The sequence below is a fragment of the Nesoenas mayeri genome (genome assembly GCF_963082525.1).
Source record: "Nesoenas mayeri genome assembly, chromosome: 15".
NCBI lineage: Eukaryota > Metazoa > Chordata > Aves > Columbiformes > Columbidae > Nesoenas > Nesoenas mayeri.
Genome location: NC_137559.1, coordinates 4,737,303 through 4,763,274, shown reverse-complemented (window position 1 = coordinate 4,763,274; position 25,972 = coordinate 4,737,303). Strand labels below are relative to the sequence as shown.

The following is a 25,972-nucleotide window of genomic DNA, read 5'->3' as shown; positions in this document are numbered from 1 at the left end:
AAACCACGGACACCGGGTCGGGCCGGGCTGACGAGCGTGTGTAAACCCCGAGAACGACAGCGAGGCGCCAGCAGCGCGGCAGGGACAGCGGCCACCAGCCGGGCTGGGGACACCCGGGGTCGCTGCGCCCCGTGTCCCCCGCGGCGGGGCCGGGGGGCTCAGAGCAGGGTGATCTCGCTGGGCGGCAGCGTCAGCCTCTTCTCCCGGGCACCCAACAGCATCTCCATGTGCGCGGCCACCACGCGGCACAGCTCCAGGCCCTGCCGAGGGGGACATGCCGTGGGTGGCCGTGCCACCAGCGTGGGACACCCACCAGGGTCCCCCCCGGACACCCCCCGAGCGTCTCCCACCTGCTCCAGCTGCAGCTGGGTGATACCCTGGGCCAGGAGCTCTCCTACTGTGATCTCCACGTAGGGGGAGCTGGAACCGGCCGCCGGCCGCCGCGTCCGCGTTGACTGGATCTCCTTCAGCGAGAACTTGGCCATGGGCTCCTGGGGGGGCGGGCAGGGGAGTGGCTCATGCGCCCCGGCAACCCCACCGAGGGGACCGAGGACCGGCGGGGGAGCGGGGGCTAAGAGCAGGGGTTCCCTGTTCCCCCTACGCCCCCCGCCTACATGGGTTTCCTTGCTGAGGAAGTTGAGGCCGTTCTGGTTGACGGCCAGGATGCAGGGCGAGATGATGGCATTGTTGCTACAGCTCTGGATGTAGAAAAAGGATGAGCCGAACATGGGGTAGGCGCTCAGCAGCCCTGCAGGGCAGAGGACAGGGACTCAGCACCCGCTGCCACCCCCTCCCACCTGGGCTGGCACCTCGGGGGCTCTGCCAAGGGTCCCAGCCAGCCCCATGCGCCCAGGAGCTGGGTTGGCTCCCAGGGCCTTGCACCACTTTAGGCTCTGGACCAGGAGCAGGATCCAGGAGCAGGACCCAGGAGCAGCCAAGGGACCCATTGCAGCCTGCTGGGAAAGCAGGTGGCCTGGGGACAGGTGACCTGTGCTGTCACTGTGGTCCTGCCCCCCACATGCAGCATCCTGCTGGCCCCACAGCACCCCAGGCCCCACACACGGCCAATGTCTGTCTGTCTGTCCCAGACCCCATGGAGGAGCCACCAGCATCTCATCAAAATGGCATCCCCAGCAGCATCATGTCCCCAGCAACATTGCACCCTCATTGGCATTGCATCCTCATTAGCATTGTGCCCTCGTTAAGAGGACACAATTAGTATTGCATCTCCAGCAGCATTGCATCGTCATTAGCATTGCATCCTCATTAGCATTGTACTCTTGTTAGGAGGACACAATCAGCATCCCATCTCCAGCAACAATGCAACCTCATTAGCATTGTGCCCTCGTTAGCATTACATTCCATTGCATCTCTAGCAGCATTGCATCATCATTAGCATTGCATCCTCATTAGCATCATACTCTCGTTAGGAGAACACAATCAGCATCACATCCCCAGCAGCACTGCAACCTCATTAGCATTGTACCCTCGTTAGCATTACATCCCTGTTAGCACCCCCCCATTACCAGCACCTCATGGTCTCCATGCGGTCCCCACTCACCCAGGAACTGCGCCCGTGCCTGGTGGGCACTGAGCGCCTGCACTTGCTGCACGTGTGGGGTCACCATGTGCAGCCAGGACTGAGCCTTCAGCAGGTGGAAGAGCTGTGGGGGGACATAGTCCTGCACCTCCCGCCTGCGGGGACACAGAGGTCAAGTCCAGCATCGACCAGTGGGTACCACACATGTGTACCCCCCCAGACCCCCTGCCCCGGGCTATACATGGTGGGGACGTGGTGACGGTCCTTGGCTCGATGCTGGAGGGCGGCCAGCTTGGCCACGTGCGGGAAGTGCTGCTCTCCCGGCCTGGCGGGCGGCAGGACAGTGAACAGTCCCTTCAGGTAGTCAGGGAGCACCTGGGGAGGGGGACAGAGCACAGGGACACAGCTCGGGGACAGGGGATGAGTGGAGGGGACAGGGAGGTGGCCCCAGGGGTGGCCTGACCTGGTTGTAGTGGACGGTGACGTAGAGCTCGTTGTCGAACTTGAGGGGTTGGCTCCAGACCACACGGCGGCACCAGAAGGTGTAGCTGGTGTCCCGGAGCTCTGTCTCGGCAGCCACGTCCAGGACGTATTCCCGGCGGGTCAGCGGCCGCACGCTCTGTCCTGTGCCACCCCGGGAGCCTGAGTGTGGCCACCACACGTGGCACCCACCAGGGGCACCGCCATCCTGTCACTGCCAGCCCCTCACCTCTGTCAGTCACCACAAAGAGGATGTACTCGTCGAAAGCCTCTGGGTGCTGCAGCCCCATCTCACAGCACAGCTCCTCGATCACGTCCAGAGCCACCTGGGCACAGGGAGAGGCGACTGGGACACTGTCACCTCACCCTGCCATGCTCACGGCCACCAACAGGCCACCCCATGCAGCTCCCCAGGGAAGGAATCTCCCTTTCCCAGAGAACCAAGTCCCCCAGCTTGGGGACAGCTGAGGGGTGCAGCCCCCACAACATCTGCATGCTTGGGGTGCCCACAACTGGGGGGTCACCACAACTGGGGGGTCACCGAGCCACTTGCCCGCTCCAACTCACCGAGCATGTTTTGATCTTGAGATGCCTCTCGATGCCGCCGGGCAGAAGGAAGAGCTGGCGCTTGGCGCTGCGTCCAGCCTGCGTGGGGGGTTTGACACACACTGGGGTGCAGGGGAGCCCTTCACACAGCAAGACCCCAAAGGACACCTCAATTCCCAAGCTACCCCGCAGGGATCTTCCCATGGGGATCATCCTGTATCTTGCCCACCCTACCAGGGTGAGTCGTCGTGCCCCCCACCCCATGTGCACATAGCTGGGGACCCCTGAGAACTCAAGGCACCCCAAAAGTGCCCTGGAGAGCAGCTACACAAAGGACTGGGCTCCCTGCACCAGCACGGGGCCATCAGCTCAGCCCCAGGGCAGTATCTGCGGTGATCCCAAGTCCATGGGGGGACCGTGAACCCTTGGGTGGGATCTCAAGTTGGCATCAGCCCCGACCCACATCCCACGGGCACCCAGTCTCACCACCATGGCCTTGAGCTCCATGCTGCTGGGGAAGAGGCTGCGGCCGCCAAACTGCAGGGTTTTCCACAGGTTTTGCTCACAGGCTTTGGCGATACCTGGTGGGGACAGGGACCAGGGTGAAGGACAGGGCTGAGCCACATCTCCAGAGCCCTGTGACACTCCTGGGTGTCCTTCCCCAGCACTCCGGGGCATGTCCAGCTCCTACCCTGGTACGGCAGCTCCGGGCGGCTGCTGGCATTCTGGAGGAAAGCCAGTAGGAAGGGCCGGAGCACCTCGGAGCACTTGTAGTAGGCGGCGAGGATGTAGAGCAACCTCCAGCCCTTCTGGCAGCTGTCCCTGGGGTTGGAAGAGACAGGCTGAGCCCTCTGGGCAGGGTGAAGGTGTCCCCAGCAGCTGCCACGGCATCCACCACCCTGGGGAGCAGCAAAACCCCCCTGCGAGGATGGGGGTCCCCAGGGTGCAGGGACTCACGGCTTGGAACTGGTGTTATTGGTGACCTGCTTGATGATCTGGCAGTACACCTCATCCCTCAGGACCTCGTGCTCTGCGCACAGCTGGGGAACAGGCAGGGCTGTCACCTGGCTGCCAACAGGACACCCCCAGGACTTGTCACCCCAGTGGGGGATTTACCTTGAGGATGGTGCAGACGGCGTCCAGCTCCGTCTGCCCCCGCAGAGGGTGGTCACCCATGAACTTCATCACAGCTGGGGAGGACAAAGCCATGCAGTGACACAGCTCACTCTGTCCCCTCCCTGGGGACACACTCCCCTGGGTGGGGGCAACATCCGGGGCTCCCAAGCCATAACACAGGGGGCAGAGGGGCTGGAGGAGCTACAGTCCCCCCAGGCCACCCCATCTGCCCATCCTGGTCCTGTCCCACCCTCCTCTGAGGATGGGGCTGGCGGTGGCCATGGGGCAGGAGGATGGGGCGCTTGTGTCCCCCACGTACCTTGGAAAGCCTCGGTGGCCAGTTTGCTGGTGCCACCATCCACAAATTCAATGAGCGACTCCTGGATGGGAGTCTGAGGAGGCAGAGTGTCAGCCCCCAGGGACAGACAGAGGGGTGGGATAGGGGTTGGGGTGGCATTTGGGGAGCTGCTGAGCATGCCAGGATCTCGGAGGGACCCACGGGTGACAGCAGGAACACCTCAATACACTCTGCTTCCCCTCACCTTGGTGAACATCAGCACCTCCAGCACATCAGGCACATCTCTCTTGGCCTTGGTCCCACCAGAGTCCCTGGGAGAGGGACAAAGGAGCAGGTGGGCACGGGTGTCCCCACCATGGGGTGTCCCCATCCCACCACTGGGGCACTCACATGGTCCCGTGCCGTGCTGCACGGAAATACCGCTGGGCAAAGGCCAGCATGGGGCATGTCCCCACGTTGTCCCCAAGCTGCTCACCACCATCTCCCTCCAGACCCTCCATGATGGTGGTGCTGGGGGGACACACCTGTGGAGCGAGTTAGGGGGTGCTGGGCACAGCCACCACCGCACCAGCGATGTCCCCAGGACCAGCACCCACCTCGGTTTTCCGATCCAGCTCCTGGGCCACAGTGGTGGATGCCACAGCCACGGCCACGGCGGCTGAAGCTGCCACCTTGCCCTGCTTGTCCCTGGGCTCCTCTTTCCTCTCCGCTGGCAAATGGACGAAGTCGGGGGCTGCGACGGGCTGGACATACTCAGCAGGAAAGAGTCCTGACCTGCCATGTATGGCCCCGAACTTCCACCCTGTGCCGAGGAGACAGTGGGGATGGCCCTGGGTTGGCAGCCCCGAGGGTGACCCCCCAGAAAAGCCTCTGCTCGCTCCCTCCTGCCCCCTGCACCCCAAGCCCTTTCCAGGGGATCACACTGCAGTTTTAGGTGGAAACAGCTGCAGTTTGGCATTGCTTGAGGACCAGAGGCCACAAAGCCCATTGCTGGCAGGGACATGGGGCAGCATCTGGTACCACTTGGGGTAGAAACCGCAGGGGAGCAGCCCCCTGCATCAGGTTGGTGCCGAAAAGAGCCCAAATGATGCTGCGGGTGGGTGACAGAGGCAGGGTCCTGCCCCGTGCCACAGCCCCAGGAGGGGACATGGCTCAGGGCAGCTGTACACACACCGGGGACGTGCAGGGGGACAGCATGGCACCGCCGAGTCACCCACCAAAATCCTGAGTGCCTGTCTTCAGCTCCTCCAGGTACATCACCTTCTTGCGGACCACGCAGCCGTAGTAGTGGTCTGTGGTGACACAGGGCATCGCAGGGACATGGGGTGTCATGAGGCCAGGGCACAGTCATCTTCGGGGCCACTGAGGCCATCAGTCCTGCTATCCCTGTGCCCCGTGTCAAGGGTGTTTGGCACATGGCAGAGCGGCAAAGCTAGGGGCCATGGGGGGCCATGGGGGCCACTCACCTCTCTCAGGGTGCTCCAGTGGCTGCAAATGGATGATGTCCCCTTTGTGGAAGCTGAGCTTGTCCCCATCCTCCGGGCTGTAGTTCCTCACGGCCACCACGTACTGGGAGTCCTGGGCACAGGGGGGCTGGCACAGCCCAGGCACGCGTGCACACCCACGTGCCCCCACGCACGTCTACATCCCACCCAGCACAGGGGCTTCAAGCACCCACAGCCACAGAACCACCCTGGGGTGCCACCCCATAGCCCTAGGCATGGTCCCATTTGCAGGGTGCCCTCTGCTGCCCACCCCAGCCCCTCAAATGTGGGCGCACAGGTGGATTCTGGCCCCCAGAACACGTCATCAGCCCCCCTGGGGCACCCCCCACCTTCCTGAGCTCTGTGATGAAGTGGTCGACCATGGCTTTGACCTGGGGGGCTTTGGGGGAGAAGAGGATCAGCTTCTCACTGCGCAGGTTGAACTCCAGCATGTTCCTGGACGGGGTGGTGACGAACAGCACGTCGGCGTAGCTGAGGCAGGACAAGAGGAGGCTGAAACATCCGGCACCCACAGCCCCCACCTTGACCCCTTTGGGCTTCTCGCCCCCACCTGTACGCCCGCAGCACCCGCAGCTGCTCCCCGGGGACGTTGGTGCCCTTCACCAGTCGCAGCAGCTTGACACCAGCATGGGACACGGCCAGGATCTGCACGCCCGTCCCCACACTGCCCTGTGGGCAAGGACGATGCCTCAGCTGGGGGCACGGCCCGTGGTGACCCCCGCAACACACACCCCCCATGGTTGGAACCTCACCGTGGCGGGGAAGAGACGGGAGAAATAAACCTCGCAGTCGTCCCGAGCCGCAGCAATGATCTCCCTCTTGACGCTTTCAGTGGCCACGGGGCTGAAAGAGTCCAGCTTGTTTTCCGCTGTGGGGAGAAATACCCCCAGTGAGGGTCCCCCATCCCTGGGGAGGATCTGGACACGGGGTTCAAGGTGAGAGCAGGAAAGGAGGTTGGAGCCGGGGGGGTCGGGCTCTGCTCCCCAGGAACAAGCACCAGGACCAGAGGAAACAGCCTCAAGTTGTGCCAGGGGAGGTTGAGGTTGGATCTGGGGAACAATTTCCTCCCAGAAAGGGCTGTGGGGCATTGGAACAGGCTGCCCAGGGCAGTGCTGGAGTCACCATCCCTGGAGGGGTTGAACAGATGCAGAGATGAGGTTCTCAAGGACATGGGGCAGTTCCAGGGCTGGGTTAACCATTGGACTCGATGATCTTGAGGGTCTTTTCCAACTGAAATGATTCTAAGATTCTACGTTCATCCCCTTCCCCAGCCTGGCAGCACTGTGATGGCAAGACAGGTGTACCCCCAGGGGACACCCTGAGGCAGCAAGCTGGGCTGAGACTTGACACAACTCATGACTTTGTGGAGAACTAAGTCACCAGGGACTCATTGCATCTGAAGGCAAAATTACCCCAACTTTAAGGAGAGCTGGTTGTGACTTGGAGATGATCAGGACATGAGGACCGGCACCAGAGTGGCTGGGTGTGAACCCCCGGGTTTGGACCCCCCAGGTGGGACCCCCAGCCCTGGACCAGCAGGATGTGTTACCGAAGAGGGATTTCAAGCGGAGCCGCTCCTCCTGGCTGATCCGAAGGCAGGTGTTGGAGAGTGTGTCGTTGAAGATCTGGGGAGGGGGGTGAGGAGCGGCGGGGCCATGTCAGAGGAGAGATGTGCACAGCCCACCCCCAGCCGAGGTGAGGGGATACCCCAGCTCCCAGGGGACCCCTGGGTGACTTCGGGGCCAGACGTGCGCCTCACCTGCCGGAAGATGAGGTCAAGCACCAGCGGGTTGTTGATGCTGTCCTTGGGGTAGAAAACCTGCCAAGAGGGAGACCCATGTGGTGTTACTCTGCAGGGCCTCAGGCTTGGCAAAACGCCCCCTTTATCCTCACACCAGCCTGGCCCCAGTGCCCCCCCCAGCCCCTCCACCTCCTTGCGGATGTATATTTTCCAGGGCACATTGTGGTAGGTGTAGAAATCCTCGCTGCAGCTCCGGTGCAGCTGGGTCTGGACCTGCTGCCCCTCGGCTGGGAGCTCCCGTGAGACACAGACTGTGGAGGGACAGAAAACCCTGAATGTCTTTTGGGGGGGACAACCAAGATTCCCTCTCCAACCAGGGAAACTCAGGCACAGGGGCCAGCTGTGGGGCAGTAAGCACAGCAGCACAGCAGTTATCCTATGAGGATGCTGTAGAGCTGAACCCGTGCCATCAGGCTTCACCCGGTGCCAGCGGGGAGAACGAGGTGCCCCACTCCATCGTGACCCCGCCACATCACAGCCCTGCGATACCTGGGGGCCGGGTGGCCGCTGGACGTCCTGTTGGTGCTCGCAGCTGGTACCTGCTGCTGGTGACTGGCCTCACCGTGGCCACCGTCTCCTTGGGCCCCTGTGAGGCAGAGAGGGGGCTGCAGTCGGGGCTGGCAGCTCCTCCAGCTCAGCATGACAGACATGAGGGGGCACAAGGGACATGGGGGTGGCCACATCCCTACCGCAGCTGCCGGCACTCGGGCTGCTGAGAGCTGCTCCTTCAGGATCTGCATGGCTTCCTCATGGGGGTCCAGCTTCTTCCCAAAGAGCTTGCTGCAGAGACAGCACCCCACATTGCTTGTATCCTGGCATCACCTGCACCCCAAGAACCACCTGCATCCCCAGAACCACCTGCACCCCAGCATTGCCTGCACATGGCATCACCTGCAGCCCAGAATCACCTGCAGCCCAGCATCGCTTTCACCCCCAGCATCACCTATACCCAGCATCACCTGCACCCTGGCACCACCTGCATCTCCAGCATCACCTGTACCCCAGCATCACCTGCACCCCAGCATCACCTGCACCGCAGTATCGCCTGCATTCCAGCATCACCTGCATCCTGGCATCACCTGCATCCCAGCATCACCTGCATCCCAGCATCACCTCCACGCCAGCATCATGGCCGGCACAAATCCCCACAGGCAGGAGAAGCCCACAGCTTGGTGGGGGCCAGGGGGTACCTGGGGGGCTGGGAGCCACGTGGGGCCAGCTGGCACTGCCGGATGATGTTGCGGATGTCGTGCGTGGGCCGTGGGAAGTGCTCCGAGTTCAGCCGGGAATTCTGCACCAGCTCCCCTGGCCACCGCCGGCCCACGGGTGCTGTGGGGCCAAGTACACGGCTCACAGGGGGCCGGGCATCATCCTCCCCATTGCTGCCCCATCACAACGGGACCCCTTACCAGCTTTCTGCACGTAGGGTCGTGGCTGGGGGGCGTGGGCTGGCGTCCCCTCTGCTGCTCTGCCCTGCAAGGGACATCATGCCATGAGCACGTGGCATCCCACCAGCCGCCCCATCCCTGGGCAGCAGCTCAGGAGAGCTGCCCCACAGAGCTCAATTCCACCCCCTCAGTCTGTCCCACTGACCGGGGAACCAGGTGGCTGTTTGGCATCTGCCTGGTGCTGCGGGGACGGGGCTGGCTCTGCATCTGCGATGGTAAAGGGGTAGAGCTCAGCCAGTGTGTCCTGCAGCCCTATCCTGGGGCTGTGGGGCACTGGGTGCAGGGGTGTCCCCCACACAAGGGACCAGAGATCAGGTGGGGAAACGGAGGCAGGGAGCTGGGTCAGGATGCAAGAACAATTGGGGCGCTCACCCCTCGGCTGATGTGATTCTGTGGGCTTGGGGTGTCCGGTCTGCTCAGCATCGCCACCATTATCCCCTCCTCCTGCGCCGCCTCCTCCCTTCATTCTCTGCGTGACGGCAACCGGCTTCTCCAGCTCCTGGAGCACATGTGTCAGCAGATGGAAGCCAAGACACCTGCACCCCCAAAATGCGGGGCTGCCTCGGGGACAACCCTCTCACCCCATTGCCATAGGAGAGCACAGGGTCAAAGAGGCTGTCCAGGTACCGATCCAGACCCTTCTGGCCGCGTGGCTCCCCAAAGTCCCCGTCTGCTGGAGGATGAGGAGGGATGAGTGAGTGGCAGCAGGATGTCACCAGCATGGCAGGGTTCACCATCATGTCAGGGTTCACTGGCACAGCCCCCCAGAAGCTCTGGGGGGCCAGGGGGCATGATGTCCTACCATGAGTGAAGTACGTCTCTGTGGATGGCAGTGTGGGGGCTTTCACAGCTGGGGGAGGAGGCACTTCATCCAAATCCAAGCCGTGTCCCAGCACCCTGCAGAGAAGGAGAATGTGCTCATCCTGCACCTCCTGGGTGCCAGGCCCCCAGCCAGGACCCCAACCCACACCTCTGCCAGTATTTCCCCCAGCAGCCCCACGGCAGGGGACACATCCCTGCCCAGCTACCTACGCCCGGCTGTCCCCGCTGCGGCTCTCGGTCCCCTCCCATGCGACAAGGAAGCAGGACTTCTGCTTGGGAAAGCCCCGGAGCAGCTCGAGGTCAGAGACGAGGTCCAGGACGTAGTCGTGACCGGCCAGCTCGGCCCACTGGGCACCCGTCTTCATGGCCACGGACCAGCCACGCCAGCCCTTAGCCAGCCCCCTGCCAAGAGTGGGACACGCTGGGGACAAGCATGGGCTGCCAGCAGCGCCCCAGCTCTGTGGGGACACCCTACCCGTGAGCTGGACATCCCAGCTCTCAGAGTCACCCAAAATGTCCCTGGGGTGATGCTGTGCCTGGGTGGGTGGGTGCCAAGCTGGTGCATACCTGTGCTTCAGGACATCCCCTGCCAGGTCCTCGCCTGTGCTCCAGGAGTGGACGGGGCAGGAGAACTGGTCACCTGGGGAGGGATGGGCGGTGAGCAGGTCACCATCCTGCATGTAACAGTGACAGGGTGGCCAAGGGACTGACCCTCCCCAGCCCCATACCATTGAAGCAGTGCAGGTCCAGCGCCATGCTGGCTTGCTGCCGGTTCGCTGTCCACTCCAGCAGTGACGGGGGGAAGGTGCGGGCGGCCGCGGCACCCAGCTGTGACCGTGCCATGGCATGCATCAGCTTGCGCTGGCACACCGGCTTGTAGCCAGCAAAGGCGTAATCAGAGACAAACCTGTGGGGAAGGGAGATGCTGCAGGAGGAACCCAGGCAGCATCCCTCGGTATGTGTGCCAGGGACCACAGAGGGACTAAGAGCATCTTAAATGAGGTTTCTCAGGACATGGGTTAGTGCCAGTGTTAGGTTAACTGCTGGACTTGATGATCCTAGAGGTCTTTTCCAACCAAAATGATTCTATTAACATGATTCTATAATTCTATCCCTGGAGGGACCTGGGCATAAGCCCTGGGTACATGTGCCAGGCTGGCCCTGGTGACCCTGGAGGGACCCAGCAATAGAATCATAGAATCACTTTGGTAGGAATAGACCCCAAGTTCTTCAAGTCCAACTGTCCCCCACCCCTGGCACTGTCCCATGTCCCTGAGAACCATCACTGTCTGTTCAACCCCTCAGGGATGGTGACTCCACCACTGCCCTGGGCAGCCTGTTCCAATGCCCCACAGCCCTTTGGGGAAGAAATTGTTCCCAGATCCAACCTCAACCTCTCCTGGTGCAACTTGAGGCCATTTCCTCTGCTCCTGGCGCTTGTTCCTGGGGAGCAGAGCTCGACCCCCCTGGCTCCAAGCTCCTTTCAGGCAGTTCAGAGATCAGAAGGTCTCCCCTCAGCTCCTGTTCTCCAGCTGAACCCCCCAGGTCCCTCAGCCGCTCCCCATAAGAATGTCCCCAGACATGTGCCAGGCTTCTCCCAAGGGTCCCAGCCAACCGGATCCCTGTTCCCATCCCCAGCCGTGACTCACTTGAGCAGGTACTTGTCGAAGGCGGTGGAGGGGGGGAAGGCGCTGAGGCAGGCGGCCAGCAGCAGCCAGCCCCGCTCCTCGTTGTTGACGTTGGTGTTCCGCCAGACCTGGTTGGCGGCTTGTGCCAGGAGCTCGTCCCGCAGCCCCGGCGCCGACAGCCCCTTCTGCACGATGTAGTTGCCAAAGAGGGTCTCCTGTGAGCCGCCCAGCCTCGGGTCCCCCATGAAACGCAGGATCTGCCATGGGGACAGCAAGGTCCTTTCCTCCAGCCCCGTGCAGAGAACCGGCAGGGGACCATGGTGGCAGGTCCCGCATTGTCCCACCTACCAGCTGGAAGATGCTGAGCGCCTCGTGGCACAGCTCCTCATCCAGCCGGGTGAGCGGGGCTGCCAGCGGGGCCGTCAGCATCCCAAATGCCGGCTCCTGCAGTGACACCCGCACCCGTGGCTACCCGGGCACTGGGGACAGCCCCAGGCCATGGGGGGGCTGGTCCAACAGCGCTGAGCGTGGGGTTGATGCTGGGTGGGGACTGTGGGGCTGTGAAGGGGCTGGGGGGCAGGATGGGGACAGGGACGGGCTCAGGCTGTGCTGGCAGCACCGGAGATGCCGACACCTCCGTGAGGCTGAGAGCAGGACCCAGCCCCAGCGCTGTCATTTGGGGAAATACGTGGCAAAAACAGGGGGCAAGGAGGAGGAAGGGAACAAAGTAACCGGGGATGGGGCTGGGGTCCCGGCAGCAAAGCGACCTGGTCTCCCGCCCCAGTGTTTCCAGATCCGCCCCGCGTCGGGCGTCCAGGAGGGCTCGGCGGGTCTCTCTCCGATAACCTCAGCGGGGTCCCCCCGGCTTCTGGAGACGACAGGAACCCACGGGGAGGGAAGAAGGCCCTGGCTGGCTCCCCACAGCACCGCGGCCATGCCGGAGCTGGCCCCTGTCGGACCCCGCGGCACCCCCGGGGCCGAAGCCGGGCAGACCCCAGTGGGACGGTGCGGGGAGCCGCCAGGCAGAGCTGCCGCGGGGACCCTGAACCTAAACCGCTCAGCCACGACCAGGGTGCCGAGGACTCCCCAAAAGCCGGCTGCCCGCCGGGACAGGCTCCCCGCTGCCGGGCCACGGCACCCACCTTACCTGGAAGTGGCCCCGCACGTACTTGGCCATGGGGTAGTCGTTGATGTCGAGTGGGAGGGTGAGCTGGGGGTCGGGCTGCAGCGGTGGCGGTGGCACCAGGACCACGCAGCCAGCGTTCACCTCCCGGGAGGCTGCGGCACAGTGGGCAACTATGGCATAGCCGTGGCGATGGGGATGGGGGGCTGGTGTGGGATCCCACTCACCTGCGGCAGCCTCCAGCAACCCCATCAGCTCCGCCGGGATCTCCAGGTGGGTGACGTCCACCACCTCCCTCCTCGTCAGCTCCTGCCGCCACGACACAGGGATGCAGCCACTCACCACAGTGTCACCCACCCCAGCACCCATGGGTGCCCCAGCCAGCAGCACAGAGAGCAAACAGCAAGGACGAGGGCACGGACACACGGGTTGCATGTGCATCACGTGTGTGTGTTCCCCCCAGCACCGCAAACCCCAGTACCTGCTTCATCCTCTCCCTCTCCTCCTCTGCCCGCCGGCGAGCATCCTCTTTCTTCTGCAAGCAGAGCAGCCACCCTGAGTCCCCACTGATATGGGGAGAAACCCACAGGCAGTGGGACATTCCCTGGGGTGCCCCCCCAGCATCACCACACTTTCACCCCAAAGACGCACAGCTCATGCCCCACAGGGCATTGAGGCAGTGGTGTGGATGGGGTCTAGGGGAGCTCGTGGTCTGGGGGTGCTGCTGTTTCCCCTCCAGACCCACCACTGAGTGCTTGGGAGGGTGGGAAGGGGTGTCCAGGACCCCCCATGATGTACCAGCCTCCACCTCACCTTGAGATACCGCCGGCGGTTCACGTAGATGTGCACCAGCGACCTGAACTTGATGAGCGTGCGCCGCATACGCCGGTACCGCTGCCTGCAGGAGGGCACCCGTCACCCTCTGCCACCTGGCAGCACCCACCCGCCTCCCCTCCTGGGGCCCCCACCTGGCCAGGTAGCCCCGCGCCCGGCTCTGCAGGAGGATGATCTTTCGGCGGAGGGAGCGGAATCGTCTCATGATGAAGAAGGTGCGAGCGTAGCGCTGAAGTGTGAGTGCAGCCAGGTGGTGGGCACGGGCTCGCTTGCTCTCCAGCACCTGGTACAGCTGCTCCTTTAGGAAGAGCTGGGAGGGGGTGTGATGCCGTGAGCCCCCCATCTCAACTGCCATCTCCTGGGACCCCTGGAGCTGATCCCCTGCCCAGGACCATACCTTGGTGACGCCGACGTAGTACATGCTGGGGCTGACGGGGCAGAGGTTCCTCAGCATCTCCACGCAGTTGTTCCCATTGGGGATGACGTTGGACCACATGTCGACAAGGCAGCGGTACCTGGGTGAGCCCACAACACCGTCACCATGTGGGACCCCTCCCAGGACACTGGCACAGACCCCCCCCAGGACACTGGCACGGATCCTCCCCACAGTGCTGAGCACCCTGCCCAGGAAAGCAGCTTCTCCCAGTGCTGTGCACTGAAGAGGGGAGCTCCCATTGTGGGGGATCCTCAGGCCAAATTCTGCCCCCTAGAACACCCACAAGCTTTGTGGTGTCCCGTCTTTGGGACCCACAGCCCGGAAGGCACCTGTCAATGAAGACGAGGAAGGGGATGCGGATGGGGAAGCCCTCCTTGCGAATGCGGATGGTCTCCAGGATCCCCGCATACCGCAGCTGGCTGCTCACCACGTCAGCCTCGAACAGCCCCGGCTCCTGGTGGGACACGGGGACAAGCCTTGGTGGCCGCACAGGCACCCCCCTGCCCAACATGCACCCCCCACACTCCAGCACCATGTGCAGGCAGCACCAGCAGCGCTGCGGGCAGGAGAGCCCCAGGTGGTTCTCACCTTCTTGTTGTTGGGTTTGAGGCAGCGCACGAAGAAGGGGTTGCACCTGTGTTGGAGAGACCTTGTTGGCCACTGGGGACAAGGGACAAAGCCAGCCGGGCTACCTCATGGCCTGGCTGCCTGCCCTGACCTCTCTATCTTTTCCACCAGGTCCAGGAGCGACTGCTGGAACCGGGCAGCCACGGTGGGAGCCTTGTACCGCCGCGTCCTGGTGCTGCTCCTCCTGACCAGGCTCCTCTGCCGGGCCATCACCTGGGCATGGCCGAAGAAGAGGTTGGCCACCACCTTGGGGAGAGGGGACAGGTTAGGGAGGAGGAAGGTGGCCAGGATGGCGCAGCTCTCCTGGCTCCTCTTCGTAGCCCAGCCACTGCCTTTTTGCCCAGCCCTGAGTCAGATCCCATATTTGCAGCTGGGTTCCCTAGAGGGGGCTGGAAATGATGGGAATGGAGATGGGGATAGAGATGGAGATGGGGGTGGAGATGGGGAAGCACAAGAACAACCCACATGCCCATTTGTGCCATTGCCGGAGGGGTCAAAGCCCAGAGGAACCCATGGGAAGTGGCACAGGTGGGGCTGGAAGAACCCTCTGCTCCTGGTCCCCTGGGGCTCACTGGCCATGGGGACACACACTTGAAGAGGTGAAGAGCGGTGTGTATGGAAGGGGGATGTCTGCGTCTGACATCCCCTCAGCACCGCAGAGCCAGACCTGGGCAGGGCCCTACCTTGGTCCTACTGCTGATGAACAGGTCCAGCACATCCTGACGGACCTGGTCATAGTTTTTATCCAAAAACTTGTGAACCTGGTAAAAAGCAAAAATTCACAGGGAAGAGCCCAGTGGCAGGGGGAAGGAGATCCATGCTGGGATGGGGGGGTCCCAGCCAGAGCCCCTGGGTTGACCATCACCCCCTGGAGCAGGATCAACCACATAAACCTTCTCTTCAATCCTCCAAACCCCAACTGGGCATCCCACCCCTGCACACCTGGTAGGTCACCTTCCCTGCATAGTGCTTGATGGTGAACTCAGGCAGTGGCATCTTCGGCTTAGTGTACAGAGGGTTGGTCCCGTGGTGGTAGTGACACTTCTGGAGGAACGTGTGGTCAGTGGCCTGGGGACAGACAGAGGTGTGAGACACAGCTTGGACAGCTCAGCAGCCCCAGGGACCACTGGACAACCACCCAGACCCTGCTGTCAGCTTTGCCACTGAGCAGCCATGTGGCCATGGGCATCTGCTGCTCTGTGCCTCAGTTTCCCAATCGGCAGAGAGGGTGCAACCACCCTTCTGTGATAGGACGAGAGAAGTGATAGGATGAGAGGAAATGGCCTCAAGTTGCGCCAGGGGAGGTTGAGGTTGGATCTTGGGAACAATTTCTTCCTCAAAGAGCTGTTGGGCATTGGAACAGGCTGCCCAGGGCAGTGCTGGAGTCACCATCCCTGGAGGGTTGGACAGAGATGGAGATGAGGTTCTCAGGGACATGGGGCAGTGCCAGGGGTGGGCTAATGGTTGAACCCTATGATCCTGGAGGTCTCTTCCAACCAAAATAATTCTGTGATTCTTACTTTTATGGGCCAGCTGAGAAGGGTCTTTCAGTAACTCTCACAAAAGCAATTCCTCTGGGGAAAGCTGCTCCAGTGGCACTTACCTGGGACCTCCCAGGGCTTGTCCAGCCCAGAGGAAGCTGGGGGAACATCCCAGCTTATCCAAGACAGCCCAGGACCACAGTGTCACCCCAGGGACTGTGACCACCTGGTGCTGCCGTCCTCGGGCAGCCCCTCACCTGGGGGAAGCAGCTTTGGTCGTCGAGGATCCGCAGGATGCCGTAGGGCTTCTGGGAGATGAGGTCGATGCAGGGCTGGTTGTCGCTAAAGGGGATCTCCTTCCACTCAATCTGCTCCCGCAGATATTCCTCCTGCAGGGCCGGCACTTTCTCAGCCCCACATCCCCAGCCCCACAGCGATGCTGGGCACAAGGCAGAGCCCAGCACTGCTCCCCGGCCCACCTGCTCCTCCTGGAAGACGATCTTGTTGAAGAAGAACTGCAGGTACTCGTTGGCGTAGTTGATGCACAGTTGCTCAAAGCTGTTGAAGTTGAGGTCCTGCGAGAAAAAGAGGCTGCAACGACTGAGACCCTGCAGCCCCGGGGGGATGGAGCCAGGATGGATCCTGCTCACCTCGAAGCCGTAGATGTCCAGGATGGCGATGGAGAGGGCCTCCTGCCGTGGGTACACCAGCTTGTTGATGCGGTCGGTGAGCCAGGCGAAGAGCAAGGAGTAGAGAGTCTTGGCAATGGCATCCCTGGGAAGGGGCGAGATGAGCAGAGCGCTGAAGCTCCGGTACGGCACGGCATGGCATGGCACAGCATGGTATGGTATGCCATGGCATGTCATGACATAGAATCATTTAACAGTTTGGGTTGAAGGGACCTTCCCAGCTCCCCCAGTGCCACCCCTGCCATGAGCAGGGACATCTTCACCAGCTCAGGTTGCTCAGAGCCCCGTCCAGCCTGGCCTGGGATGTCTCCAGGGATGGTTCATCCACCACCTCTCTGGCCAACCTGGGCCAGGCTCTCACCACCCTTACAGGGAAGAATCTCTTCCTTGTGACCCAACCATCCCTTTCCCCAGCCCAACATCTCATTTCCCACCCTGTCCCCAGGGCCCAGACACCCTCACCACTACAGCCCCCCCTCCATCTACCTGGCATCCACAGCACTTTCGACTGTCAGAGGGGTAAAAATCTTCTCCCGCAGTGTTTCCTGGTTGGGGATGCACAAAACCAACAGTGTGATGGAGTTTTGGCAACACCAGCCACGGTCCCCAGGGATCAGGGACACTCCTCCCTACCTGCGCCCCCCCCTACTCACCGTCACCTTGAAGGTGATGGCTTTCTGCAGCCCCTCGGGGGACACCTGCAGCAGCTCGGCCACGGTCCGGATCTCTGTGGCACTCACCACTGTGGCCACCTCCTGGCAGTCAGTCTGGGGGACACGGTGAGAGAGTGGGATGGGGTGGCCCCCCCTTGCCACACAGAACCATAGAATAGTTTGGGTTGAAGGGACCTTCCCAGCTCCCCCAGTGCCTCCCCTGCCATGAGCAGAGACATCTTCACCAGCTCAGGTTGCTCAGAGCCCCGTCCAGCCTGGCCTGGGATGTCTCCAGGGATGGTTCATCCACCACTGCTCTGGGCAACCTGGGCCAGGCTCTCACCACCCTCATGGGGAAGAATTTCATCCTTATATCTAATCTAAACCTCCCCTCTTTCAGTTCAAAGCCATCACTCCTCATCCTATTGCTACGTGCCCTTCTCAAAAGTCCCACTCCAGCTTTTACAGAGTAAGATACTAGAGAAACACCTTACTCTGGAGAAAGTCTGGTGTTTCTCTAATCCTAAATGGGACCCAAGGAGCATGGCTCAGCTCTGCTTTGGGTACCTCGTATTTTTCGAAGTAGACGTTGCCCAGGTGGAGGACAGAGGAGAGGATGCGGAAGATGCTGTTCTGCTCCTCCACGCTGAAGCTCAGCACCTCCATGGTGTTGAGTAACCGACGGAAATCCTCTGCGTCATCCTTGCCAGGGATCTCACAGTTCCCCCCCTGGCACAGCCCCCCGGGGTGCAGCACTCAGGGTTTGGGGGGACACACTGCCCTGAGCACCCTCCCCATCCAGGACTCAGGGACCTGCCAGCAGTACACTTGGGCAGTACGCCATAAAGTGGGGGGGTCTGGAGGAGGGGGAGACGCTACCTGGTTCAGGTAGTAGTAGGTCTCGGCGCCCTGCAGGCAGTACCGCTGCCGCTGCTGCGCGGGCAGCCCTGCCAGCATCTCGTAGAAGATGTGGTAGTTGCGCTCGCTTTTGGCCTGGGAAGAAGAGGACCAAGCTGGGGTGGGGGCAGCAGGGGGGGCAGGGAGGGGCAGAGGTGGGGACTCCCTCGCCACCCACCTGGAAGACCACGCGGGATTTCTCCAGTAGGTACTGCGAGGTTATGGCACCGCAGATCAAACCGCTGCGGGGGCGAGAGCGGGCACCCGGCTGGCAACCTTGGTGCGAGCAGGGGCTGTGCCCCCCCATGCCCACCACTGCCCTTGGAACACGGGGAGGGTCCCTACAAGTCCCCAGGTGCCCCCTACTAGGGACGGGTGGGCAGGGGGAGGTGCTGGCTCTCAAGCAAGGGCTGGAGCTGCCACACGCCAGGGTGACATGGGGCACCCCACATTGGGATCAGTGAGGACAAGCCATGGTGACAGGAATGGGTACCAGGAACAGTCAGGGTACCAGCCCAGGGGACGGCATCCCAACATTGTCTGTCTCCAGGAGACATCACCTTTCCCTCACCAAGGCTTGTCCCTAAAAGTGTCCCCATGTATGTGTCCACCCAGGGCTGAGGGACAGCCCAGCAGCGGGGCTGGGAGCCAGGTTGGGCACCCCCAGGGCAGGGGGACACACAGGGGTGGGGGTCAGCCACACGCGAGTGTTGCTCAGCATTACTTACTCCTCCAGAAAGATTTCCACAAATTTCCCAAACCTGCTGGAATTGTCATTCCTCACGGTTTTGGCATTGCCGAAGGATTCCAGCAAGGGGGTCGCCTCCAGGATCTGCCGCAGTCACAGAGGGAACTGTGGGGTCAGCCTGGGCACCCCAACATGCCACAGGCTGTCCCCATGGTGCCGTGACCCTCCTTGTCACCCTCCCATCCCTGCCACCTCCTGCCCCATGCAGACACCCATGGGTGCCCAAATTCCAGGTGTGCACCATGGCCAGGTTGCAAAAGGGTGCTGAACAGTGCAAGAACCCTGGCACGTACATGCACCAGGCTCCATCTTCCTGTCCCTACTGTCCCCCTGCAGCTGGGGTGACATAGCAGAGATGCCACCACGATGCTGAACCATCCCAGCCCATGTGTCCCCCCCTCCCTGGTACCTCTATCTGTCGTGATCCGAATGGAAGCGCAGGGACAAGGAGAGAGCGGCAGAGACGTGAGCAGGGGGTGGAGGAGAGCGCAGGGAGGTGGGACAGGGGACAGGGACACAGGGACATCTCCAAGGCAGCGCCCTACCTGCGGGGCAGTGCTGCGTTTCTGGCTGATGGCTGCCAGGTAGCGCAGGATCAGCTTGGTGGCCTCGGTCTTCCCTGAGCCGCTCTCCCCACTGAAACGCAGAGAGGGGACACGGCCGGGGCTGTCACCAGCTGAGCAGGGGACAGGAGGTGCATCCACAGCAAACACACCCAGCACCCCAAACCCAGAGCACCCATGGGGCCAGGCCAGGCTATCAGCAGCATTCTGCAACTGGCTATTAGGGCAGTGCTAATTAGGGACCATCCCAGGGCAGGTATTGTGTGGGGGACAGCTGTGTCCCACCTGATGACGATACACTGGTTGTGTTTGGCATCCATCACTTTGGAGTAGGCGACGTTCGCGATGGCAAAGAGGTGCCTGGGGGAGTTGGAAGCAGAAATGAGGGGGTGCAGTGCCATGTCCCCCCAGCATGGGGACCCCCCGCTGCACCCTGAGTGTCCCCATGCACAGACACAGTGGCCCAGCACCCTGAGACCAAGAGTCCTGGTAGCCCCAGGACCACCCAGCGCAGGGGCTGCCGCAGGACCCAAGAGAGGGTGACAGCATGTGGGGTGTCCCTGTCCCCACAGGGTTTTTGGGGACACCCTGGTACTCACGGGGGGTTCTCGCCCAGTGCTCTGCCCTCGTACTGCAGCACCTGCTCTGTCCCATAGATGTTGAGGAGCCGGTACGGGTTCACCGACACCAGGATGCTGCCGATGTAGGTCTGGAGGACAGAGAAATTTGGGGCTGTGAGTGTCTGGAGAGCAATGACCCCCCAACAAAACTCCAAGCATGTCGGCCTTGGGAAACACTGTACACCCCTAAGCTTACGTAGATGAGCTGGCGCTCAAACCGTGTGCGGATGTTGCTCAGCACTGCGGCCTCCTGGAGGTCCCTGGCATGGAGCAGAGGCTGCGTTAAGGGGTGGCAGGAGGACAAGAGGTGTCTGCTGTCCCCAAGCACGTCCCCAGCACACCAGGGAGACTGGAGCAGACCCCGTGTTGGGATAGGATGGGGAGCAGTGGGGGCTGTGGGATGCACAGAGTGGGGTTGTAGCATTGGCCCCCATGATGCTGGGTCATGGCGAGTGACAAAGGGGACAGGGACACTCACTCCAGCTGTGTCATGTCCTCCAGCCCGTCCTCCTCCTGTGGCTCCTGGTACCGCACGATGGGCAGGCTGCACAGTGACTGCATCTGTACCAAGCACCCCCCATCACCACTGGGCCACACTGGCCCCCTCCGGTGTCCCCAAACCACCATCTGTGACCCCAAACCAGACCCCACAGCCAGCACTGGCAGGGACCTCGAACAAGTGTCCCACAGCCCCCAAACACGTGCCTCAGCACAAGTGTGACATATCAGGGGAGAGCAGCAGTGTGGAAACAGGGACATGGGGCCACCAAGGCATCTTTGGGGACTGTCCCAGGAACAGGACTGGTGTCACTTGCCATGGGCAGGTTAGAATAGGCAGAGGCAGCTGTGCCCACCCCATCACAACACCCCACATTTCACCCAAACTGCCACGGCAGCTGTAAGGATGGGTGACAGAGACCCCCATACACGGTGACATCTCCCGGGGGAGAGATGGAAGGGGCTGAGGTGGGGGCTGAGCTGTGGGGCCAGGAGCTGCTCCCCATAGCCACACTCAGAGGTGACATGAGGAGGGTGACACAAGGCGGGTGGCACGAGAAGGATGTCATGCCGCAGCCCATGCTGGCAGCCGGCCAGGCGGCGGGCAGGAAAGCAGACACCCGCCAGGTCACCGTGTCACCTGTGCCCGTCCCAGCTACAGATCAGGTCTCATCATTTCCATACGCAAGAGTCAAGTGTCCCCAAGGGGGCCGTGCAAGGGGGGGGACACACACAACAGGTGATGACCACCCCCCTTTCCAATCTGCTCCCCACAGCAGGATCCCCACCATCCCCCCATGCCCCCGTAGCCACTTGCCCCCCACCCTGGGTGCTGCAACCCCCCTGGCACCGCTGGCTTTGTGCCCCAGTGAACCAGCAGCCGCATCTACATGCCACCCTGTCCCCCCAGCTGCCACCTCACCCCCCAGCTCTGACACCCACTATGAGCCCCCCATCACCATTACCTTGCTGCGCCAGGGCTGCTTGGAGGCCAGGTACCTGTCTGCCCAGGGGTGCCTGTCCTTCCAGCCACCCCCCGCCGAGCGCTGGCTCAGGTACCGGCCGATGTCGGCTCCCCGCTGGCTCGCCCAGCGCCGGCTGGGCTGCCGGGGGGGTCCCTGCTCGGCCGTCCAGACGTCGGGCATCTCCCGCACCCGCACGACGTGCTGCGCGGACCAGTGCTGCTTGTACATGCGGGACGCCCGTCGGAAGGAGCCCAACCTTTGCACCTGCGGCGTCACCACCGCGTAGCGGCCCCCACCCTCCTCCCCGGCCGCCCCGTCGCCATCGACGGGCTCCGGCGGCACCGGCGCTCGGGTTCCGTGGCGGGGGGTGACCGGGGAGCCGGGGGGGCGGCCGCGGGGGGACGGGAAAGCGACACGACGCTGCGGTGAGGGGCTGCGCTCACGGCGTGAGGAGGAGGAGAGGATGGGGCGGGCGGCGTCAGCCCAGCCCCGGTGCCCCCCCGGTGGGCTCGGTGACCTGCGGGTGCTGCCGTCTCGCCGGGATGGGGGCCGGGGCGAGGAGAGCGAGCGGGAGGAGGGACGGCGGGTGGGCGGTGAGGACGAAGGGGCTTTGGCGGAGTTCATGCTCCCCACGAGCAGTGACGCCAGGGACTGCGCCGGGGAGGGACTGCGGCCCCCCGCTTGGGCTGGGGACGGTCTCGCCGGGGGGGAGCGGGGGGCCATCCCGGCAAGGGGCTGCCCGATGCGCTGGATGAAAGATTTGGGGGTGCTGGGAGCGGGGCTGGGTGGGGGGGGCACCCCGGCGAGACCCCGCGCAGCGCCCTGCCAGGGGGGCAGCTCCTCGTCCCAGGAGGGGCCGGGGGCGCTGAGGCGGCGGCTGCCGGGGCGGGGGGTCGCTGCCAGGAAGGGGCTTCTCTGCAGCGGCTTCACCGCCTTCGTGGGGGGCTCGGGAAGCCGGGGCCAGGCCTGGGGGAGCGGCAGCCCGGGGGGGCTGCCCCGCCGCGACGGCCTTGGGGTCGGGGGTCTCCCTGACCCCGCCGTGGGCACCCCCAAACGCCTCCCCCCCGGTCCTGGAGAGCGGGGAGCGGCCGGCGGTGGAGTGGGGGGCTCAGGGCTGAACCTCCGGAGGCTGGACCTGAGCGGGGGCGGGGAGTGCGGCCCCTCACCCCGCACGCTGCCGGGGGGCTGCCGGCCTGGGGGTGATGGGGAGCGCCCGGGGTTGGCGAAGGGGTTACGGAGTGACAGGCGCCGCACAGCCCCTGACTCTCGGGGAGGGGGCTGCCCCCAGGGCCCCACCGCTGCGGAAGGGTCCCTGGCCAGAGATGCTCGTGGTGGGGGGTCTCGGCCCCCCAAACCAGTGTTCTCCATCCCCGCCAGCCTGCGGCTGGAGCGTCTGTAGGAGGGTTGTGGAGTGCGAGGCTCCCGAAATGCCCCTGCACCCCGAGGGGGGTGGCTGGGGGGCTGCGAGAGGGAGCGCTGGAGGAATTGCCCCAAAGGGCTCCCGCATGCCCGTGCTGCCGAAACCCGGCGCCCCGGGGATGCCACGGGACGAGAGGGTACCAGGGATGGCGGCTCGTACTCATCGTAGTCATCCTCATCACGGGCAGTGGGCAGGTGTGGGGACGGCAGGAGGGGGACGTCCAGGCGGTCCCTGCCAAAAATCTTAACCTGGGGCCTGGGGAAAAGCCTGAATTTCCTATTGAGGGAGAGCTTGGAGGAGAGTGTCTCCCGCATGCCCCGGAGGGAGGAGGCGCTGAGGATGGAGAAGGGGTACTCCCCGTCCTCCTCCTCCTCTTCCTCCCACTCCTCGGGCTCCTCGGCCTCGGCGATCTCCTCCAGGCCCAGGGCATAGGGGTTGCAGGAGGACTGGGCGTGCGGCGCCCACCCCGCCTCGCTGTACTGGATGCGATGCTCGGGGTATTCACCTCCATGGTACCCCCTGGCAAGGGGCTCCCTGAAGTCCTCATAGGGGTCTCCCCCATAGCCAAAGGGCCCCACCCCCTCCTCGCCATACTCTGGGTCGCTGCCATAAGGATCATAGAGGGTGTGGGGGGACCTGTCCCCAAATGGTCCCTCGTCCTCGAGCTCTGTGTAGCCGTAGGGGTGCCCTGAATTGTCACCCTCGTCCCAAAACCCCCCGTAGAAGCCGTACTCCTCTGTCTCGTAGTCAGGGTAATCAGCGTAGGGGGTCGGCACCGTGTCCTCGAAGATGTACCCCGCCGGGTAGGCTGGGGGTTGGATGTAGCCTTCCTCCTCCTCGGCATAACTGTGCTGGGGGCTGTAGGCTCCATCCTCCTCCTCTGCGTAACCGTGCCAGGGGCCGTAGGCTCCAGCTTCCTCTGTGCGGCCATGCTGGGGTCCATAAGCTCCATCCTCCTCCTTGGCATAGCCGCGGCGGGAGCCGTAGGCTCCATCTTCCTCCCTGGCATAGCCACGCCGGCGGCTGTAGGCTCCATCCTCCTCGGCCCACCCATAGCGCGGCACCGGTGGTTCTGCCGGCAGACGCTGGGAGTGCCGCCGGGATGGGCGCCGCACGATGCTGCCGTGCCGGTCCTGCCCGTGCAGCGCAGTGCCAGGGGCCGAGAAGCCGCCGCCGCCACCACCGATCCGCTTCATGTTGGCCCGGTGCCTGAGGATCTCGTCTTCTGCGGGGAATGGCAGCTTCTTGGCGCCGATACGGGAGAGCCAAGCCGTGTCGGCCGCCCGGCCGCCCCCCGCCAGCCTTCCGCGCCGGGACAGCACCTTCCTGGCCAGCCAGCCCGTGGCGGCGGCCGCCTTGCTCAGCACCTGCGCCCGCGGCTTGAATTTCCTTTCCGGGCGGCGGCGGAAGAGCGACGCGCCGTCCTCGGCCGCCTGCCCGCCCCTCCGCAGCAGCAGGAACGACGGCTTTGCCGGTGAGGAGCTGCTGGCCGCCTCCTTTCTCTTCTTGCCCACGCGCTTGAAGCGAACCATGAAGTTGGAGGTGGACTTGAGCACCGCCTTGTTCTTCTTCTTCTTCTTCCTCTTGGTGCTGTGCTTCTGCAGCCCCCAGAAGAAGCGGGACGTGTTCTTGAACTGCCCCTTCTTAGGCCGACGCAGCCCCAACTTCTTGAAGCCCAAGAAGAGTTTGGAGGTGCTGCGGAGGCTCCGCTTCGCTCGGGCCTTTGGTGCTGCCACCGCCTCCTCTTCCTCGGCCAAGGCGGGTTCCGTGGGTGCTTTGGGCTGGCCCTTGGCCTCCGTGCCCTTGGCCCCTTTCTTCTTCTTGGCGTTGTCGGCCGCCAGCCCCATCACCAACTTGGAGGTGCCTTTCAGGTTCTTCTTGGTCGGTGCGACATCGCTCTCGCCCTCCTCCTCCGTCTCCGGCTGAACCTTTTTCCCCCGGCCTGGCTTCTTCGCCACCACCCCCTTGAGCGCCCCCTTCTTCTCCTTCCCTTTCCCCTTCCCCTTCTTGGGCTCTTCCGCAGCCACCTCCTCCTCATCCTTCTCCTCCTCCACCACCTCGGTCTCCTCGCCCTCCTCCGCCTTCAGCAGCTCTGTGTCCGAGGTCTCCTCTGACTCGCTGGGCGCCTCCTTCTTGCCCTTCTTCCCATCCTTCCCTTTCCCTTTGCCCTCCTTCCCTTTGCCCTCCGCATCCTTTTTGGGCTCCCCCTTCTTGCCAGCCATCCCGGCAGTGATGGATGCTCATGCTCCAACCCCAGCAGGACCCTGGGAGACGATGCCCCGCGCCGGCACGAGGCAGCTCCCGGCACAACGTCCAGCTCCCGACCCCGCAGCCTGCCCCGGCGGGAGATTTACCTGCACCTGGTTTCGGTGAGGCACGTGCGTGGCTCCCTTGGCCGCTGGCAGCCCCCCATCTGGCATGGCGCGGGGACGGCAGTCGCGGTGCAGCCTGGCGGGAGCTGCCTCCTGCCTCCCCGTGCGCTCAGCGGCGCGGGGCTGGCGCTGGGCTCCGGCTGTAACCCAACCGCCGGGGCTCGCACCATGAATAATGTAAGGGATGCGCTGCTTCAGCCCTGAGAGTTTTCCGAAGGAGCGGGGAAGGGCCCCCGCGGCGGGTGCGGGGGAGCGCTGGGCCCCGCTGTAGGGAGCATTCCCCCAGCAGGACAGCACAGAGCACCGACACCTCCCCAAAACCAGACCCTGTCACCTCCCCACACCTCAGAGCTCCTTGGGGAATCACTGTCTTCCTCCGGCTAGCACGAGGGAGGATGAAGCGCATGGACCTGTTTGACATGGCAAAGCCAAACCACGGCGCCAAGAAAGACGAGAGAATTTGCAGAGCCCGAGGCACCAGGAGCCCGGCCAGGGCGGCACCGCGGCAGAGGAACCAGCACCAGAGATCAAATTCCGCAGTGCCGCTGGCAAGCAGAGAGGAGCCCCAGGGGTGCCCCCACACCATGCCAGGCATGGTGTGTGTGTGGGAAGGTGCCACACGTGCCCACACGTGCTGGCGAGGGTGTTGGCGTGTGCCACACGTGTGCCCCACGGCGGCGCCGGCGGCGTGTTCACACACACACGTGCCTGGGCGCGGGGTGACCACATCAAATGTTAATGCCGGGGCTGGATTCCTGCGGCTGCAGGTTCATCAAAGTTTAAGCAGCGGCGCTGGGAAACGGCTGCCCTGTGCAGATCGGGACCAGCATGGGCAAGGGCAGCACCCGCTCCCCCGCCTCAC

The 25,972-nt window shown here is 63.4% G+C and overlaps 1 protein-coding gene across 1 annotated transcript; it reads right to left on the bottom strand.

The window, feature by feature from the left end:
- Positions 1-158: 158 nt before the first annotated feature.
- Positions 159-24,612, bottom strand: MYO15A (myosin XVA; the record flags this gene model as incomplete). Its single annotated transcript, XM_080353950.1, has 62 exons — positions 21,319-24,612; positions 20,334-20,416; positions 20,052-20,115; positions 19,835-19,944; positions 19,521-19,595; positions 19,218-19,308; positions 18,653-18,756; positions 18,103-18,166; positions 17,907-18,020; positions 17,595-17,756; positions 17,028-17,141; positions 16,861-16,919; positions 16,336-16,459; positions 16,165-16,260; positions 15,943-16,074; positions 15,147-15,272; positions 14,888-14,965; positions 14,296-14,450; positions 14,166-14,211; positions 13,907-14,031; positions 13,539-13,656; positions 13,276-13,451; positions 13,121-13,205; positions 12,789-12,842; positions 12,535-12,616; positions 12,332-12,462; positions 11,533-11,628; positions 11,206-11,441; positions 10,285-10,463; positions 10,124-10,196; positions 9,767-9,958; positions 9,537-9,631; positions 9,316-9,404; positions 9,107-9,233; positions 8,880-8,941; positions 8,696-8,759; positions 8,477-8,615; positions 7,976-8,066; positions 7,776-7,872; positions 7,416-7,537; positions 7,245-7,304; positions 7,035-7,110; positions 6,238-6,353; positions 6,036-6,154; positions 5,815-5,956; positions 5,447-5,558; positions 5,198-5,272; positions 4,577-4,782; positions 4,371-4,504; positions 4,225-4,291; positions 4,002-4,074; positions 3,683-3,756; positions 3,524-3,606; positions 3,258-3,388; positions 3,053-3,147; positions 2,588-2,665; positions 2,250-2,346; positions 2,004-2,164; positions 1,782-1,915; positions 1,562-1,695; positions 615-748; positions 159-491 (listed from the first exon to the last, which is right to left on the bottom strand). The coding sequence occupies exons 1-62, from the start codon at positions 24,583-24,585 to the stop codon at positions 159-161; spliced, it is 10,131 nt and encodes a 3,376-aa protein (XP_080210076.1). The 5' UTR covers positions 24,586-24,612.
- Between the last annotated feature and the right edge of the window lie 1,360 nt (positions 24,613-25,972).